Raw genomic sequence first — 14,837 nt, forward strand, 5'->3', positions numbered from 1 at the left:
CCACTAGATGACAGAGTACTTTACAACAACAGCTTGAAGTAGTGTCGACCAAATGAAGCTTCGTGAACCAGTGTCTGTATTTTGTGAGCCCACTAGATGGCGTTCTTGGTTTTTAAGAGAAAGGCCTTACATTACAATTCAGTGTATTCTCAACCAGTTGTTTAACAGAGAGCGCCATCTAGTGGTCTCAGAAAAAGAGACACTGGTACGCGTAGCTTCATTTGGCCATCACTAGCGTGAAGCTTCTCAAGATGCACACTTGTTTCTCAGTCTCTGGTGTCTCAAAGTGCAGTGCTAGTGTCCTCCGTGTCTTTAGCTGCAGAATGTTGTACATCCCGGTGTTGGAATCCTCTTCAGTGAAATACTGCCACACGTTCAGACCGTTTAGATGTCAGTATTTTAATTGTTTCAGCCACCTACTAGCTTACAGTAGGCTAACATTACTTGTGGCAAAGTAATTGTTAACTAGCACCACATGCAGTGATGCTTCTGTTCACTGTAACATTTGTTTCAGAGCACCAGAGAGCAACACAATAATTTAAGTAACACCAAAATGAGGCACTAAAATGTGCATGTCATTCGCTCCGGTAGATAGCAGTCATATAGGAAAGGTTTCGGTTCTCAACCCTATACAAATCAACAGCATGCTGTATTTGTCTACATAGGATGGTTGACTTTTTTATTTATTTATTGCTTCTCTTTACTTCTGTACTCGTTCTGTTGTAGCTCTGACAGAGCTGAGGGCAACTCAGCCCCAGGTTTGGACTCCGGCTTCATCTCAAGCTCAGACTCCAGTTCAGCCAGCTCAGACACCTGCATCAGTCTCCATACATTCACCCGTTTCCTCTCTGCCTCAAGCGTCTCTTCCTCCTCAAGGACATGTCCAGCCCCCCACCGTTGTGTCTGTGCAGCAGGTCACTCAAATCCCAGTCTCAGCTGTGCAGGTTCATATGGGATTGCCGGTCTCTTCTGTTGTTTCTACTGTCAGACCTACGCAGCCTCACCTCCAGCCCCATGCCCATTCTCAACTTCAACCCCATCTTCAACCCCAAATCCGTGCCCAGATTCAGGTTCAGCCCTTTGGCCAAGTCCAACAAATGCCACACATTCAAGCACAAGCTCAAAACCACCCCCAGGTCCGAGTTCAGTTTCAGCCACAAACTCAGCAACCATCCCAAGCTCACCTACAACCCCCTGCTCAAAATCAACCTCAGGTGCAGTTTCAGTCCCAAACCCCCAACCAAACCTTGCCCCAGGTCCAGGCTCAGGCCCAAGCCCAGCTCCAATCCAGGGTCCAGCCTCAGTACCACCCACAGGTACAGGCTTCATTTCAAACATCGGCTCAGACCCAACCCCAGGCTCCCCAACAGCCTCAGGTCCAATCTCCACCCCAGGTTCAGTCTCAGGCCCAAACTCCGCTACAGAACCAGATCCATACCCAACTCCATCCCCAGGTTCAGGTCCAGTTCCAGCAACAGAGCCACATTCAACCACAACCTCTGGCCCTGCAGCAACCCCAGATCCAAACGCAGCACCAGTTTCAAGTCCATTCGCCGCAGAAAACCCAGGTCCAGCAACAGCTTCAGGTCCAAGCCCAACCCCAAGTCCAAGCTAAGCTCCAGGTCCAGTTCCAGCCTCAGAACCAACCGCAAGTTCAAGCGCAGCCGCAGCTTCAGGTCCAGTCTCCAATCAGGCATCAGCTCATCACCGTTCCGGGCCTCCAACAGCCTGTCCAGCTTCTTTCAGCTCTGCCGCCCCACGTTGCTGCCCAGATCCAAGCCCAAATCCAGGCACAGGCACAGCAGCAGGGCGGCACGGTTCCCCAGCAGATCAAACTGCAGCTGCCTATCCAGATCCAGCAGACAGGGGGGCAAATTCAGGCCCACCAGATTCAGAACATGGTGACCATACAGGCACCAGCGATCGTCCAGGAGCAGCTCCAAAGGATACAGCAGCAGCAGCAACAGCAACAACAGCAACAGCAACAGCAGCAACAGCAACAACCGCAACTACAAAAACCAAAGAAAAAGAAACACCACGAGGCTAAAAGGGAACAGAAGGAGCAGATTATGCAGGCTATTATCCCCGGGGATGGCATGCCAAAACAGGTGTGACTTAAAAAAAAAAAAATAAGCAATTCACAATGATTCCTTTCTTACAGTATCTAGAAACCTTTAATATTAACAGAAAGTGTATTTGTTGTCAGGTGGTAGTGAAGCAGAATGCCACAGCTGAACAGCTGAAACAGAGGAAGAGCCTGGCTGCAGCTGAGCGAGAGGAGAACCAGAGGTTTGGGACTTAATAATCACAGTGGCAGTGTGGCACCTTATAAAATAAGTGCATATGTCCTGTGGATGACCGTAGTATTTATGTTCTCATTTTACCAGAAATATTCCCGTTAAGTCCGGGCCAAGAGAGCAGCATTAAAAGTTTCACATAAAAGAACAAACAGACTTAAAATAAAACAGAAAATTACATCAAACAGGGAATTTGAACAGGACATGTACACTAAGTGGTGAAATAGACCTTTAACCTGTGTTTATAAGCTTTATGCATAAACTAAAAGTGTGTTCATGTGTCCTTATATGAAAGCTTACTGAGTTCCTTCCCCACAACTGAACAACAATGACTCTAGCACCCTGCTGTCCTCTGTTTACAGAATGATCGTGTGCAACCAGGTGATGAAGTTCATCCTCGACAAGATTGAGAAGGACGAGAAGCAGGCAGCTAAGAAGAGAAAGAAGGAGGAGGTAGTTGAGCAGAAGCGCTCCAAACAGAATGCGTCCAAGCTGACTGCACTGCTGTACAAGCACAAGGAACAGCTGAAGGCGGAGATCCTGAAGAAAAGGGCACTGCTGGACAAGGAGCTGCAGCTGCAAGTACAGGTTAGCACACAGTCTGCCGTCATGAGAAATAAAATCATGACTGGGACGTTTTGGGACAAATTCGCAGAATGGCTACAGATGTCGTACACATGGCAATAACACTGGTATGAGCTCATGTTTCTGTATTGTTAGTTAACTTAATTTAACATTTGATGTGGCGGTTTCTTCAAATGTGTCAGAGAAAACAGTTCCTACCCCAGACTGTTCTGCAGGGCCACCGTTGATTGTGATTGGTATGAAGATTGGTTGTTGTTTTTGTGTGTCCTATCCCAGGATGTATCTGTGGTGTAATCCAGACCTTACTCCACTGTACTGACACAATAGGTCTGGCAATATGAGACTATGTGTAGAGTTTATAAGCTCTCCAGGAATCATTTTAATAAGGCATACAATTCAGAGAGGAGATATTAACCTTGAAATTAAATATCTTGTCTCATCCTTAGGAGGAGCTGAGGCGGGACATAGCCAGGCTACAAAAAGAACAGGAGAAAGCGAGAGCTGCCATCGTCCAGGCTGCTGCAGCAACAGTCAAGGCGGCCTCGTCCCACTCCTCCCATCTCTCCCACTCTACACATTCCTCTCACAGCACCCACACAGCGACCTCGCCCTCCTCATCCCATAAACGTAAGCGGGAAGAGGAGAGAGACAAAGACAGAGACAAAGACAGAGACAAAGATCGAAGCAAAGACCGGGAAAGGCATCACGAGAAGAAACGGGATAAGGAGAAGGAAAGAGACAAATGCAGAGACAAAGACAGAGACGGGGATCGAGAGAAGGAGAGAGACCGAGAGCGGGACAGACATCGGGATAGAGACAAGGACAAAGACAAAGACAGGGACAGAGACAAGGACGGAGATTCCAGCTCATTAAAACACAAAAAGAAGAAGAAGCTCTCTTCTACCTCAAAGGATCACAAGAAGGACACCAAATTGTACTGTATCTGCAAAACGGCCTACGACGAGTCAAAGTAAGCTCTCGGGTTGGGGGGGAAGCAACCATTGAGATAGGGAGGAATAGTCCCTCTCATCCGGTGGACCTTGTGGGACCTTATTTCAGGAAAAAATATGTATGATAGTGAATGGGAAAGATGAACCATGAATTACACAAATGGTGTTAGTGAATTTGAAAGTTAACTTTGCAACTGAATAAAGGGAGTTTGTTGGAGCACCACTTAGTTTTCTCTTTAACCGCTCAGTGAACTACATCTCTCGTCTCCCACCATTTATGTGCTCAGCAAGGTTCCACAACACGTGTAACGTAATCTTAGCTGATGTGTTTCCATCCAGCGGAGTTCAATCAGCCGAGAAGCGAAAGGACGGGCAAGATCCGTTGCTCGTGTAACTTAACATCGCGGTACAAAACAATCAGAGACGTCGCTTATGTGGCAACTGGGTGAGGAGTCTTTGTAATTGCGTATTGTCACCGTCTTAAACTTGCTGTTACAACACAGTTTCATGACAAACTTTCTTGACTTGCCATATTGTCTTTTAAATTGTCTTGGCTCATTTAAGACTGGGTTAAAAAAAAAAAAAATATTTTCCCATTCACTGCCGTACAAATTGTCTCTAAAATAGGGGTCCCGTAGTGGTCAAACGGAAGGGGAAGAACTTTGCCTTTTCACTGCAACACACTCGTGATGTTGTCATGACGATTTAAGTGAGACAAAAATGAACAATCTTTCCTCCTCTTTAGGTTTTACATAGGGTGCGACCTGTGCTCCAACTGGTTTCACGGCGCGTGCGTTGGCATCACAGAGAAAGAGGCCAAGAAGCTGGAGGACTTTGTGTGCAACGACTGTAAGCGTGGTCAGGAGGGCGGGAGCAACGAGGAGTTGTACTGCATCTGCCGGACGCCGTACGACGAGTCCCAGTACGGCTCCTCCTAAATAACACAACTGTCGTCAGCTTCGTACATATGGAAGCTTTTCATTGGTTGGCGGTAACTGCCATGTCTTCCCCTTCCCCCCCCCCACAGATTTTACATTGGCTGCGACCGCTGCCAGAACTGGTACCACGGGCGCTGCGTCGGCATCCTGCAGAGCGAGGCCACCCACATTGATCTGTACGTCTGCCCGCAGTGTCAGTCGACAGAAGATGCCATGACAGTCCTCACGCCGCTCACTGACAAAGACTACGAGGGGTTGAAAAGAATATTACGCTCGTTACAGGTATGGAAAACCCAAGTTTGTCCGCCTGTTGTCAACCTACGTAATATTTATGACCTCAAATGTAAAAGCAAGATAAAAAGTCCTTAACAAGGAAGAAAGCACTTTGTATTTTACTACACCTCTTTCTACTACCATGGCCTAACAGTAACATAGAAACAATCAGACATACGTTTAAAGGTGCTCTAAGCAATGTTGGGTGACGTTAATTATTGGTGACGTTTGAATTATTAACAACAAATGTAGACTAAAACCTGCGTGACATCGATTAGAGCACCTTTAGATGCCCTCTGTAAACAGACAGTAGGACATGGCTATGCTGCCGCATTGTCCCGTACCCACAGGACATCAGACTTTCTTAGTGGTGCACGCACACAGTAGTGTCCTCAAGCGTTACGCGTTAACACCTTTTCTCTCTCGCTCGAGACCACTGTGTCCAAGCCGAGGCACAGAGCGGGACCTTGCCGCATGCCGATACGGTAAGGGGAAGGGAAAAAAGTAGCTTCCACTTGAGGGGCCCTATCTTGCACCCTGCGCAGCGCAAAGCCCGACGCAAGTGTCTTTGCTAGTTTCAGACCTATGGGGCGTGGCATCACAATGGTGGCTCCATCGTGGTGATATCGTCCGTCTGCACAACCCTACATGGAACACGTCTGGAACACCCAAACCACCTTTATTCTTTATTCCTGCAGTAGACAACATGTCATTATTATATTTCAATTCTTCAAACCACTGGTGGTGGAAACTTAAGTTGAGTCTGACTGAAATGGAAAGATAAATTGGCCTCTATTCAACCCCATAATGATCTTTGTAACACAGGTAAATATTATAAGGTCTTATTGTTTTCAAAAGGCCTGGAACTGTATTCTCAACGATCCTGGGGAAATATTTAGAATAAATTAGAGATTTTATATTAACTTGAAGGGTTATCGCTTCACTCTCACTCTTGCTTTACAACCAGAAAACTTAAACATCCATTTGCATTGCAAGAAATTTGGCAAATAATCTATAGTCGTTCTGGGTTTTGGTATCATTGGTAGATATTTTAAAAATGTCTTGTGTAATCATTTCTTGTTTCATTCAACAGTCTCATAAAATGGCATGGCCGTTCCTTGAACCGGTGGATCCCCACGACGCTCCTGATTATTATCGGGTGATCAAGGAGCCAATGGGTGAGAATAAATCTTTAACCCTGGCAAATGTCTAATGTCTGTCTGTGAAAGGTGGGAGTACTAGAGCTTTGATTCTCTTCACCCAAACAAGATTGGACCCAATTCAGCCCAGGCCGGGCTGGAATTTCTTGACTCGGGTCGGGGTGCACATAATTTCCCGGTGTTTAGATGCAGACCTCATAGTCTGTGTAAAGCAACGGATGGGCTGTGTATGATGTTTCCAGTGGAAATTTGTTTTTTTTTAACCAGGCTGCAGCAAAAATGTTATGCGTGTTCTGTAAATAAATCCCGTGTTTCTCTGTCCCTCGTAGACTTCTCCACGATGGAAACCCGTTTGCAGAAGCGACATTACCACAAGCTCACAGAGTTTGTGGCCGACGTGACCAAAATCTTCGACAACTGTCGCTATTACAACCCCAACGACACGCCCTTCTTTCAGTGTGCCGAGGTGCTCGAAGCCTTCTTTGTACAGAAGCTTAAAGGTTTCAAAGCGAGCAGGTAAGGTCAGGTGCTCTCACTACTGCAGACTCTGGAGGTTTCCTACGTTTCTCTCTTCCTTTTCCCATGCTTATGTTTGTGTGTTGTAAAGCGCTGACTCTGGTCTCACCGCCTGGCATGTCAGTCGTTTCTTGATTTATGCTTATCATTCACTTTTTGTTCATATCACCGACATGTGTAGTACGTGTTATTTTGCCGTAGAACATGCTTTACTTGTTGTTGGCTCTAAACTGTCACCGTTGCTGTGCCGTACTGGGACCGACCGAGCTGACAGACATTTAGACGAGTTGTCCGCTGTCTTAACATATTTTTAGGGCCGTGTGACTTCTGTATCCGTGTGCCACCTCATTTGTGTCTGTTCACCTTTGCTGCATGCCTTTTGATTTATGCCATCCCATTTTCTTCTTTCTTTCAGATTGTCAGATTCTTAAGTGGGCCAGTCTAGCTGGAGTCTGGACTGGATGCTGGGGTCTTTAGTAATAATGACTTTCTGTTTCCAGACTAGCAAGAGAAAACACATTAACGATGAAAAAACACGCACGCAGTCTGTGAAACTGTGAAAAATGTGCTTTCAAGTAAACACCACCAATTTTAATGTTTGGTAATCATAAGAATATTCAGTTTGATCACAAACCGGCAGCCATGTTGACATGCGTTTATCATGTAATCTAGGGACATGCTTTCTTCTCATCACGTCTTTCAATCTGGCCTTTTCTTTCAGTTCATCACAGTAGCTACAGGTGATTTCAGAGGGATTTTAAATGCATTTTAGTTCCTAACTTGTATTTATTTTCTGTCCTACAGCTGAGTTGGATTGGATAATGTCTTGACCTTTTTGGATATAAAAAAAAATATATAAAGCTGCATATTTTATTACAGAGATATTTATGAGATGCTTTGTACGTTACATCCCTGTTGAGTTTGATTGAGCTGGTCGTTAAGGTGGTTGTCTTGAATGTACATACTTTTTATCATGTACAGAGGTTGTAAGATATATCTAACACTTTGAATGTTTTAAATAATTATGAAACAAATAATTTTAGATAGTATTATTTTATAAGACTAAAATGTACTACACAGAGTGACTCATTTGAGTTTGTCCTGTTCCTAACTTCACAAAGTAACCTCAGTTTTGTAGTTGTGGAAAGTTTCTTCAAGTAATAAAGGCATTCCCAATAAATTACACCCAACATGGCTGCAGGATCCTCTGGCGACTCATTTGCATCCAGTGTGTCTTTTTCTTTCTTTTTTTAAGAAGTCGCAACAATAAACCAACAAAAAAAGCGAAAGGGCTCTCAACTTTCCCCTCTCTCTGCATTCTGTAGGTCTCATAACAACAAGCTACAGTGTTCGTCAGCCTCTTAGAGAGCGTTGCACATTGGTCACACAAAATGCACTTGCCAAGAAAATGGCTTTTCTGAACTGTAACTGATAGACTGCCTCGCGCTGTGTTTGGGATCTGCTCCTTTTGACTGACGGTGCAACTAGCACTGCTGCTTTCACAGAACTGTTCAGGCGGAGCTGCCTTCTGCCCGTTTCGGCTCTAAAGGGACCGTTTTCTGGACCTGTCCTAATCAGTGGGACTGTACTGAGGAAGCGCGAGCAACAGGCATTTCAGAAGAAAGTTTACCTCGGAGAAAAGACTCATTAAGGAGCTCTCATATTTCCATGTTTTTTTTTTTTTTAAATGTTTTTTTTTTGTTGAAATTCCCCTCAGGCCATTGTTGTGGTCATCATGTCCAATGAGAAATAAGAAATTGAATTTTGTGTTGAACTTCCGATATGTGGAACAATGTTTTGTTTCTCTCCCATTTCCTCATTGTTTAGTCTGAAGGGGCATGAAAGACAGTTTAACTAAACAACTGGACATCAGTAGTCTGCTTGGATAAACCTTTGTAACCTACTGAAAGTACAGTAATGACATGTTGTAGATGGAGGACTCTGCAGTAGTGACTGACCGGGAATTATGAACTTGTATTTGAGGCCGTTTGTATAAAAAAAAGTCAGATTTTCACTTGATTTCTTTTTCTTTTTTTTGTATTTTTTTTGTATTACATTACATGAAGAAATATTGATGTATATGGAACTTAATAAAATGGAAAAGCCTGATTTTGTCATGTGTTTGTGACAGACAGTGACACATGGGTATGAAATCCCATTTTATTATATTACAATACATTACAATAAATATGCCTAAATAATACATCTTGGAATAAGTAAATGAGGCAATACATATATAATAAAGTCAGTTCATTTTTTTCCAGAGGACATTTTTAAAGGACTGAAAGTCCCCTGAAATAAGTCCTTTGTAAAAGGTAAATTTTAAAATAAAAACCAATTTTTGTGCTTCTTTTGGAAAGGACAGCTGAAGACAGGAAAGTAGAGAGAGATGGAATGACATGCAGCAGAAGTCTGTGCGTTGGACTCGGACCCCGCCCCATTCATTTATTGAAAAACATTTATAATTACATATAAACAGGCTTACGTATCTACAGTATGTGTTTAAAATTGACTAAAATGGCATTTCATACTTGGAAATGTTTGCATATACAGGGCAGCAGCTCGAGAATTGCGATATTAAGCAAGGAGACGTATTAAATGCATTAGAATAAAACATAGAGGATACATTATTACATAATAAAGAACTGAAAAAACGTTAAATAGGTCTACATGTCTTCACAATCCGCTGGCAGCGTATTAAGGGATGCATAAAACTATAGAAACTGGAAAACTTTTTGACATCGTTTTGTTTCATAGGATGAAATCAAATAAAACCATGTGTTCAGAAAGATACATTTATTTGCCGAAAATCTAATATTTTAAAAGTGTAAGTTAAGACGTCTGAGTTACCGAAATAGCTATAACAGAAACATTTACTTAGTTACATGTACTTAGTTACATTAGTTAGTTTTTTTTTTTTTTGGACCGTTTAAATCATTTCCCTGAGCATTATGACACAAAAAAATACGCCGATCCGGGAACAGTTCGTCCCTCGCTAACGTCCCCTGAAAAATTATAAAAGCGGCAGAAAACCGACCCAAAGTTGGATTTAAACGTGTAATTTAAATCGCACGGAGATCTCGCGATGCTACCACGTAGTGACGACATTTCCCGTGAGCCCTGTGATTTTTTGAAACGTTCCAATGAGCGGAGGCGGTTGGATGCTTTCGCTCGAACGGCCCAATCAGGAGGCTTTGTTGCAGGAATTTAAAGGTCTGTGCGGCACTTTCTGGCTACCATAACCTTTGCGCGAGGATCAGGTAAGCTCGTGTCAACTGCATATGTAGTTTATTTAAAAGAATATCGTTTTTTTTATTCACAAAAGATACCTTTTTGCGTGTTTTTATGTGTTTTGCTAGGTGTTTCTGATTTTAGCCACCTGTCAGTAGGCCTATTTTTAACTAACTGTCAAACGGACGGTCTGCTTAGCTAGCTAGCTAGCTAGCTTAGCTAGCCATGTTGGTCATTCGCCTCACGAGGCCCCTCAAACTAACTTTTGACATTTTGTGCAGGGTTAACGCCACCGGACTTCATTTTAAACTGCTGCTAAGCCTCCTTGTCACCTGAAAATGTCTGAGAACGTCGAACGTCTGAACAAGTTCAAGAACAAAGGCAAAGATGCCAATGTGAGTTTACTCCGAGAAGTATGAGTTCGGCCTCATATCAGCATCCTTGTCAACGAAAAAATTAAAATTAAAAGTCTGACTTAATGTCAAATGAACGCAGGAACTTCGACGCAGGCGGGTGGAGGTGAACGTCGAGCTCCGCAAGGCGAAGAAAGACGATCAGATGTTCAAAAGAAGAAATGTGGCTGCGTTTCCCGACGATGCGACTTCTCCTCTTCAGGAAAGAACCCAAAACTGTCAAGTAGGTCTTTTTTTTTAATAATAATAATAATAATAATAATAATAATAATAATAATAATAATAATAATAATAATAATATTTACTCTCGTGTTGAATCTGTTTTTGGAAGAATGCAATGGTATTTACATGCAGGGGGTGAACCAAACCCCAGTTCCAAATAACTTCTGTACTGCTTATCGGTTCCTCAACAACTAACTACAACCATAGTGTTAATATTAATCTACAGTCTACGGCTACACCCTCACACTCTCACTAAAACAGCCAAAGAGAGGTACTCGGGTCTTTTGTGATCTCTGACTCTTACTGAACTAGAATGTGTTCCCACATTGAATCCCCTACCACATATTTATTAGACAAAGAAGACAAGACAGGTCAAAGATTTATTAATTTAAGAAAGTATAACTTCTTAGAGACTTTATTTATCCAGAAGGAAGTTAAGGTGTCTTAAGGTGTGATTTCTTATACACATAGGAACACAGACACATGACATCCACACACATACAAAGTACAAAAATACAAAGGAAGAAGATATCAATGTGTGCCTTTACAGTAAAGGTAGATGGTAGCATGTTGACTGGTGCAAAAATGAATTACAATTTACTTTGTAGTTTCTTCACTCCTTTTGACTGTAAACTAAATATCATTTGAGGACGTCATGCTGGGCTTTAGGAAACTCCGATCAACATTTTTCATGGTTTACTGACACTTTACCAAACTACTAATCAAGAAAATAATCTACAGGAAAAATAATACTTGGCTGCAGCCCAAAAGTAAAGAGGAACTATAAACTTCACCTTTTGATTTACTACAGTAAAACCAACTCATTACTTTCTAGTAGTATCAAACCTTCATAAAGTAGCAGAGATTATGAATTTGTTTGCATGTAATGTCAACCCAATCATATATCCCCCTTATTATATCTATTTTATATGTATAATTGCTCCATCTTGTGACCATTGCAGGCCTTCAGACAGTGGACAGTTGAAGAGATTGTCACAGGACTGAACAGCGTTGATGCTGACACTCAGCTCCAGGCTACGCAGGCTGCACGGTAATAACAATTTATCAAATATTGCAGTAAATTGAGCTTTACTGCACCTTTTTTAATAAAGGCTACTACTGGCTGCCAGGGTGTCTCATGTTTACTGTGCTCTTCCTAAATGCAGTAAACTTCTGTCTCGGGACAAGAATCCTCCCATTAACCAGATGATCAGTGCTGGCCTGATCCCCAAGTTTGTCACCTTCCTGGGCCGGGCAGACTGCCCTCCAATCCAGTTCGAGGCTTCCTGGGCTCTGACCAACATTGCCTCTGGGACGTCCGATCAGACGGCAGCAGTTGTTGAGGGCGGGGGCATTCCTGCCTTCATCAGCCTGGTCCCGTCCCCCCACCAGCACATCAGCGAGCAAGCAGTCTGGGCCCTGGGAAACATTGCTGGTAACTGGCAGAATTTATTGATTTTAGTTGTAGCTTGTCGTGACTGTTTGGGGATTAGCATAAGTCATTTTTTTTTATTATATAATCTCTTTTTTTTTGCTATTTAGGTGATGGATCACATCTTAGAGACAAGGTCATCAAGCATGGAGCTGTGGCCCCTCTGCTCACTCTGCTGGCAGCTCCTGACCTGTCTGTATTACCTGTGAGTTTTCTTTTAATAATGTTACCCATATCACCTTTTTTTTGTTTTTTCTTCTACTTTTTAATCATGTGACATCAGAAAGCAATGCTCTTGAAATGGTCAAATGTATTCACCTCTCTGGCCACTAGAGGGTGCCGTCACTCAACCAAAGGCTGCTCAAACTCATGCCTGTCCTTCTCTTATTCTTTTTTTATTTGTAGACTCCATACCTGAGAAATGTTACATGGACGCTGTCTAACCTTTGCCGCAACAAGAACCCCTCCCCCCCGATGAGTGCAATCCAACAGATCCTACCCACTCTGGTTCGTCTACTACACATTGATGACCAGGAGGTGTTGGCTGACGCGTGTTGGGCGGTTTCATACCTGACGGACGGCTCTAATGACCGCATCGAGGTCATAGTCCAGGCTGGCTTAGTTCCTCGCCTGGTGGAGCTGCTCGGAAGTGAAGTGCTCCCCGTCATTGTACGTATACAATCTTTAAGTTTTATTCTTTCTGTTAGTGTACATCAGGAGCGTGATGGTTGGTTCTTGGAGATTGACCTCTTATTCCCACCCTTCCTTCCGTCAGACCCCGGCGCTGCGTGCCATCGGCAACATTGTGACCGGTACAGATGAGCAGACTCAGGCGGTGCTGGATGCAGCCGCCCTGCCCATGTTCCCGAAGCTGCTATGCCACAAAAGAAACAACATTCAAAAGGAGGCAGCCTGGACTCTGTCCAACATCACGGCAGGGAAGGACACCCAAATCCAGGAGGTCATCAACGCAGGCCTCGTTCCCTACATGGTCAATACGCTTGTGGAGGTAAGTATCTTAGTTTTAATTCGGTTGGATTCAGGGCTGCGATTATTTACTACAAAAATAATTGCCAGCTATTTTAATACACTTTTCATGCTAAGTCTGAGTACTTTTTGTGGTATATTGTTTGAGTTCTGGACAAAACAAGACATTTAAAGACATCCTCTTGAACTTTGGGAAGGACAGTTTTACCCAACTGCTCAGCACCTTTCCATGGGCAGCCCCCTCACTCTGACACCTCTCCCTTTAGAGTGTTTTATCAGAGTTTAAATTGTAATTTCCCCTTATGGGATTAATTATGAAGTATAGGTTCTGATATTTTATAGACTAAACAATTATCGTTTAATGGAGACATAATTGAATTGTTAGTTGCACCCCTGGTTGGATTTATTTCAGTCATGACCTGGACACTGCTCTCGAACCCAGATTCCCACATTACTAATTTCTCTTAAGTGTTCAGGACTAGGTGGCTGATCATGTCTCTTCTCTGCAGGGTGACTACAAGACCCAGAAGGAGATTGTGTGGGCTGTTACAAACTTCACCAGTGGGGGCAATGTTCAGCAGGTGGTTTACCTCGTTCAGGCCAATGTGCTTGAGCCTCTTCTGGATCTGCTCTCCTCAAAGGACAGCAAAATTGTCCTCGTCATCTTGGATGCCATTACCAATATCTTCATGGTGAGTGCATTTTCATGGGAAAATGGAGATGTGTGTTATCAGATTTGCCTGATCTGATGAGTCAGATTTTTATGTGACGAGATGGGTGTGAATACTTCTGCTGGTGTGTCTTTTCCTACCAGGCCGGGGACAAAATTGGGGAGTCGGACAAGCTGAGTCTCATGATTGAAGAATGCGGCGGACTGGACAAGATCGAGTCCCTGCAGTCTCATGAGAATGAGATGATCTACAAAGCATCCCTAAACCTGATTGAGAAATACTTCTCTGGGGAGGTAAGTGTCTTTTTGAACTGATTTATGAAAATGATCCTTTTAATGTCCATGAGTGGTCTTACTGATTTTTACATTTGTGTTATTTTTAAAGGAGGAGGAGGTGCAATGTGTTGTCCCGGAAGCTACTAATGACGGCTATGCGTTCCAGATCGGTGAAAACAAAAGCACTTTCCAGTTCTAGATAACTTTCTAATACTACGCTCACCTGTACTGTACCCTCTTTGCTACTGTTTGTCCTTTTCTTCATGTAATTGTTTTTGTATGTATTGTACATACTGTTTTATTACAAAAATGTAACTGTAAATAAAGTTCTCAAATCATGTTTTCACCATCAAGGGTATTTACTTTGTGTTGAGTCTGTCTGATCTATCAGGGTTAGACCAATCTCTAGCTGCCATATAACTCGTTGAATGTAAACCAGCAGGTGCCATCTTGCATTTGGTCCGGTTTCCCTTCTCCGCTACTACCTCAGTGAGTACAGCCGTGGTTCACACCAACGGTAGCACTACATTGTCATCCTACAAAAATTGTTGTTCGGAGAAAAAGGTCATAAAACCTCAACTTTGCGTTCAGATTTAGATTTTTGTACAAATAAGAACCTGTTAATGAGAGAGCCTTAGAGGTGTGTGTGTATATATGGAAGTGATTCTGTCACCTTTAGACAGAGGCAGGGTTGTTGTTTCAACCTGTTTCTATGCTAACTGCCTGGTTGTAGCAAATAAGCATTTTTCTGCCAATGTCAGTCTCAACTGGATTTAGCAATGCACTACATTGCATATTCCTGGTAGATTCACTGTAACATCCATTGTCAGTCGGGCTGCAGGGTAGATTCTCTGGACCATGAATTCAACAGTTTACCACGCTATTGT

At 43.1% G+C, this 14,837-nt stretch overlaps 2 protein-coding genes across 6 annotated transcripts in view; both read left to right on the plus strand.

Moving 5' to 3' along the window:
- The window catches only part of LOC117957825 (nucleosome-remodeling factor subunit BPTF-like), a 28,842-nt gene extending 20,014 nt beyond the window's left edge, over nucleotides 1–8,828 (plus strand). For 4 of the 5 annotated variants that reach the window (XM_034893879.1, XM_034893881.1, XM_034893882.1 and 1 more), the window contains 9 exons: nucleotides 727–2,108; nucleotides 2,207–2,289; nucleotides 2,660–2,885; nucleotides 3,329–3,852; nucleotides 4,578–4,754; nucleotides 4,860–5,052; nucleotides 6,137–6,221; nucleotides 6,533–6,719; nucleotides 8,045–8,828. In XM_034893879.1, the coding sequence (XP_034749770.1) occupies nucleotides 727–2,108; nucleotides 2,207–2,289; nucleotides 2,660–2,885; nucleotides 3,329–3,852; nucleotides 4,578–4,754; nucleotides 4,860–5,052; nucleotides 6,137–6,221; nucleotides 6,533–6,719; nucleotides 8,045–8,084 (2,897 nt within the window). In that variant the 3' untranslated portion in view covers nucleotides 8,085–8,828. Of the gene's footprint in view, nucleotides 1–726; nucleotides 2,109–2,206; nucleotides 2,290–2,659; nucleotides 2,886–3,328; nucleotides 3,853–4,577; nucleotides 4,755–4,859; nucleotides 5,053–6,136; nucleotides 6,222–6,532; nucleotides 6,720–7,134 lie in introns of all 5 variants that reach the window. The other variant, XM_034893880.1, reaches the window with a different exon arrangement.
- Nucleotides 8,829–9,843: 1,015 nt separating this feature from the next.
- Nucleotides 9,844–14,306, plus strand: kpna2 (karyopherin alpha 2 (RAG cohort 1, importin alpha 1)). The gene is made up of 11 exons (XM_034893896.1): nucleotides 9,844–9,979; nucleotides 10,232–10,345; nucleotides 10,446–10,586; nucleotides 11,548–11,636; nucleotides 11,752–12,020; nucleotides 12,128–12,222; nucleotides 12,423–12,686; nucleotides 12,793–13,026; nucleotides 13,514–13,696; nucleotides 13,819–13,968; nucleotides 14,060–14,306. Exons 2-11 carry the CDS (start codon nucleotides 10,289–10,291, stop codon nucleotides 14,147–14,149), a joined length of 1,572 nt encoding a protein of 523 aa, XP_034749787.1. The 5' UTR covers nucleotides 9,844–9,979; nucleotides 10,232–10,288; the 3' UTR covers nucleotides 14,150–14,306.
- Nucleotides 14,307–14,837: the final 531 nt, after the last annotated feature.

Source organism: Etheostoma cragini, chromosome 15 (assembly GCF_013103735.1).
Source record: "Etheostoma cragini isolate CJK2018 chromosome 15, CSU_Ecrag_1.0, whole genome shotgun sequence".
Classification (NCBI taxonomy): Eukaryota; Metazoa; Chordata; class Actinopteri; order Perciformes; family Percidae; genus Etheostoma; species Etheostoma cragini.

Coding starts and splice junctions, on each gene's coding strand:
- kpna2 (XM_034893896.1), top strand. CDS start 10,289: ATGTCTGAGAACGTCGAACGTCTGAACAAGTTCAAGAACAAAGGCAAA. Junction 12,021..12,127: donor GGCCCTGGGAAACATTGCTG/GTAACTGGCAGA, acceptor TTTGCTATTTAG/GTGATGGATCACATCTTAGA. Junction 13,969..14,059: donor AGAAATACTTCTCTGGGGAG/GTAAGTGTCTTT, acceptor TTATTTTTAAAG/GAGGAGGAGGTGCAATGTGT.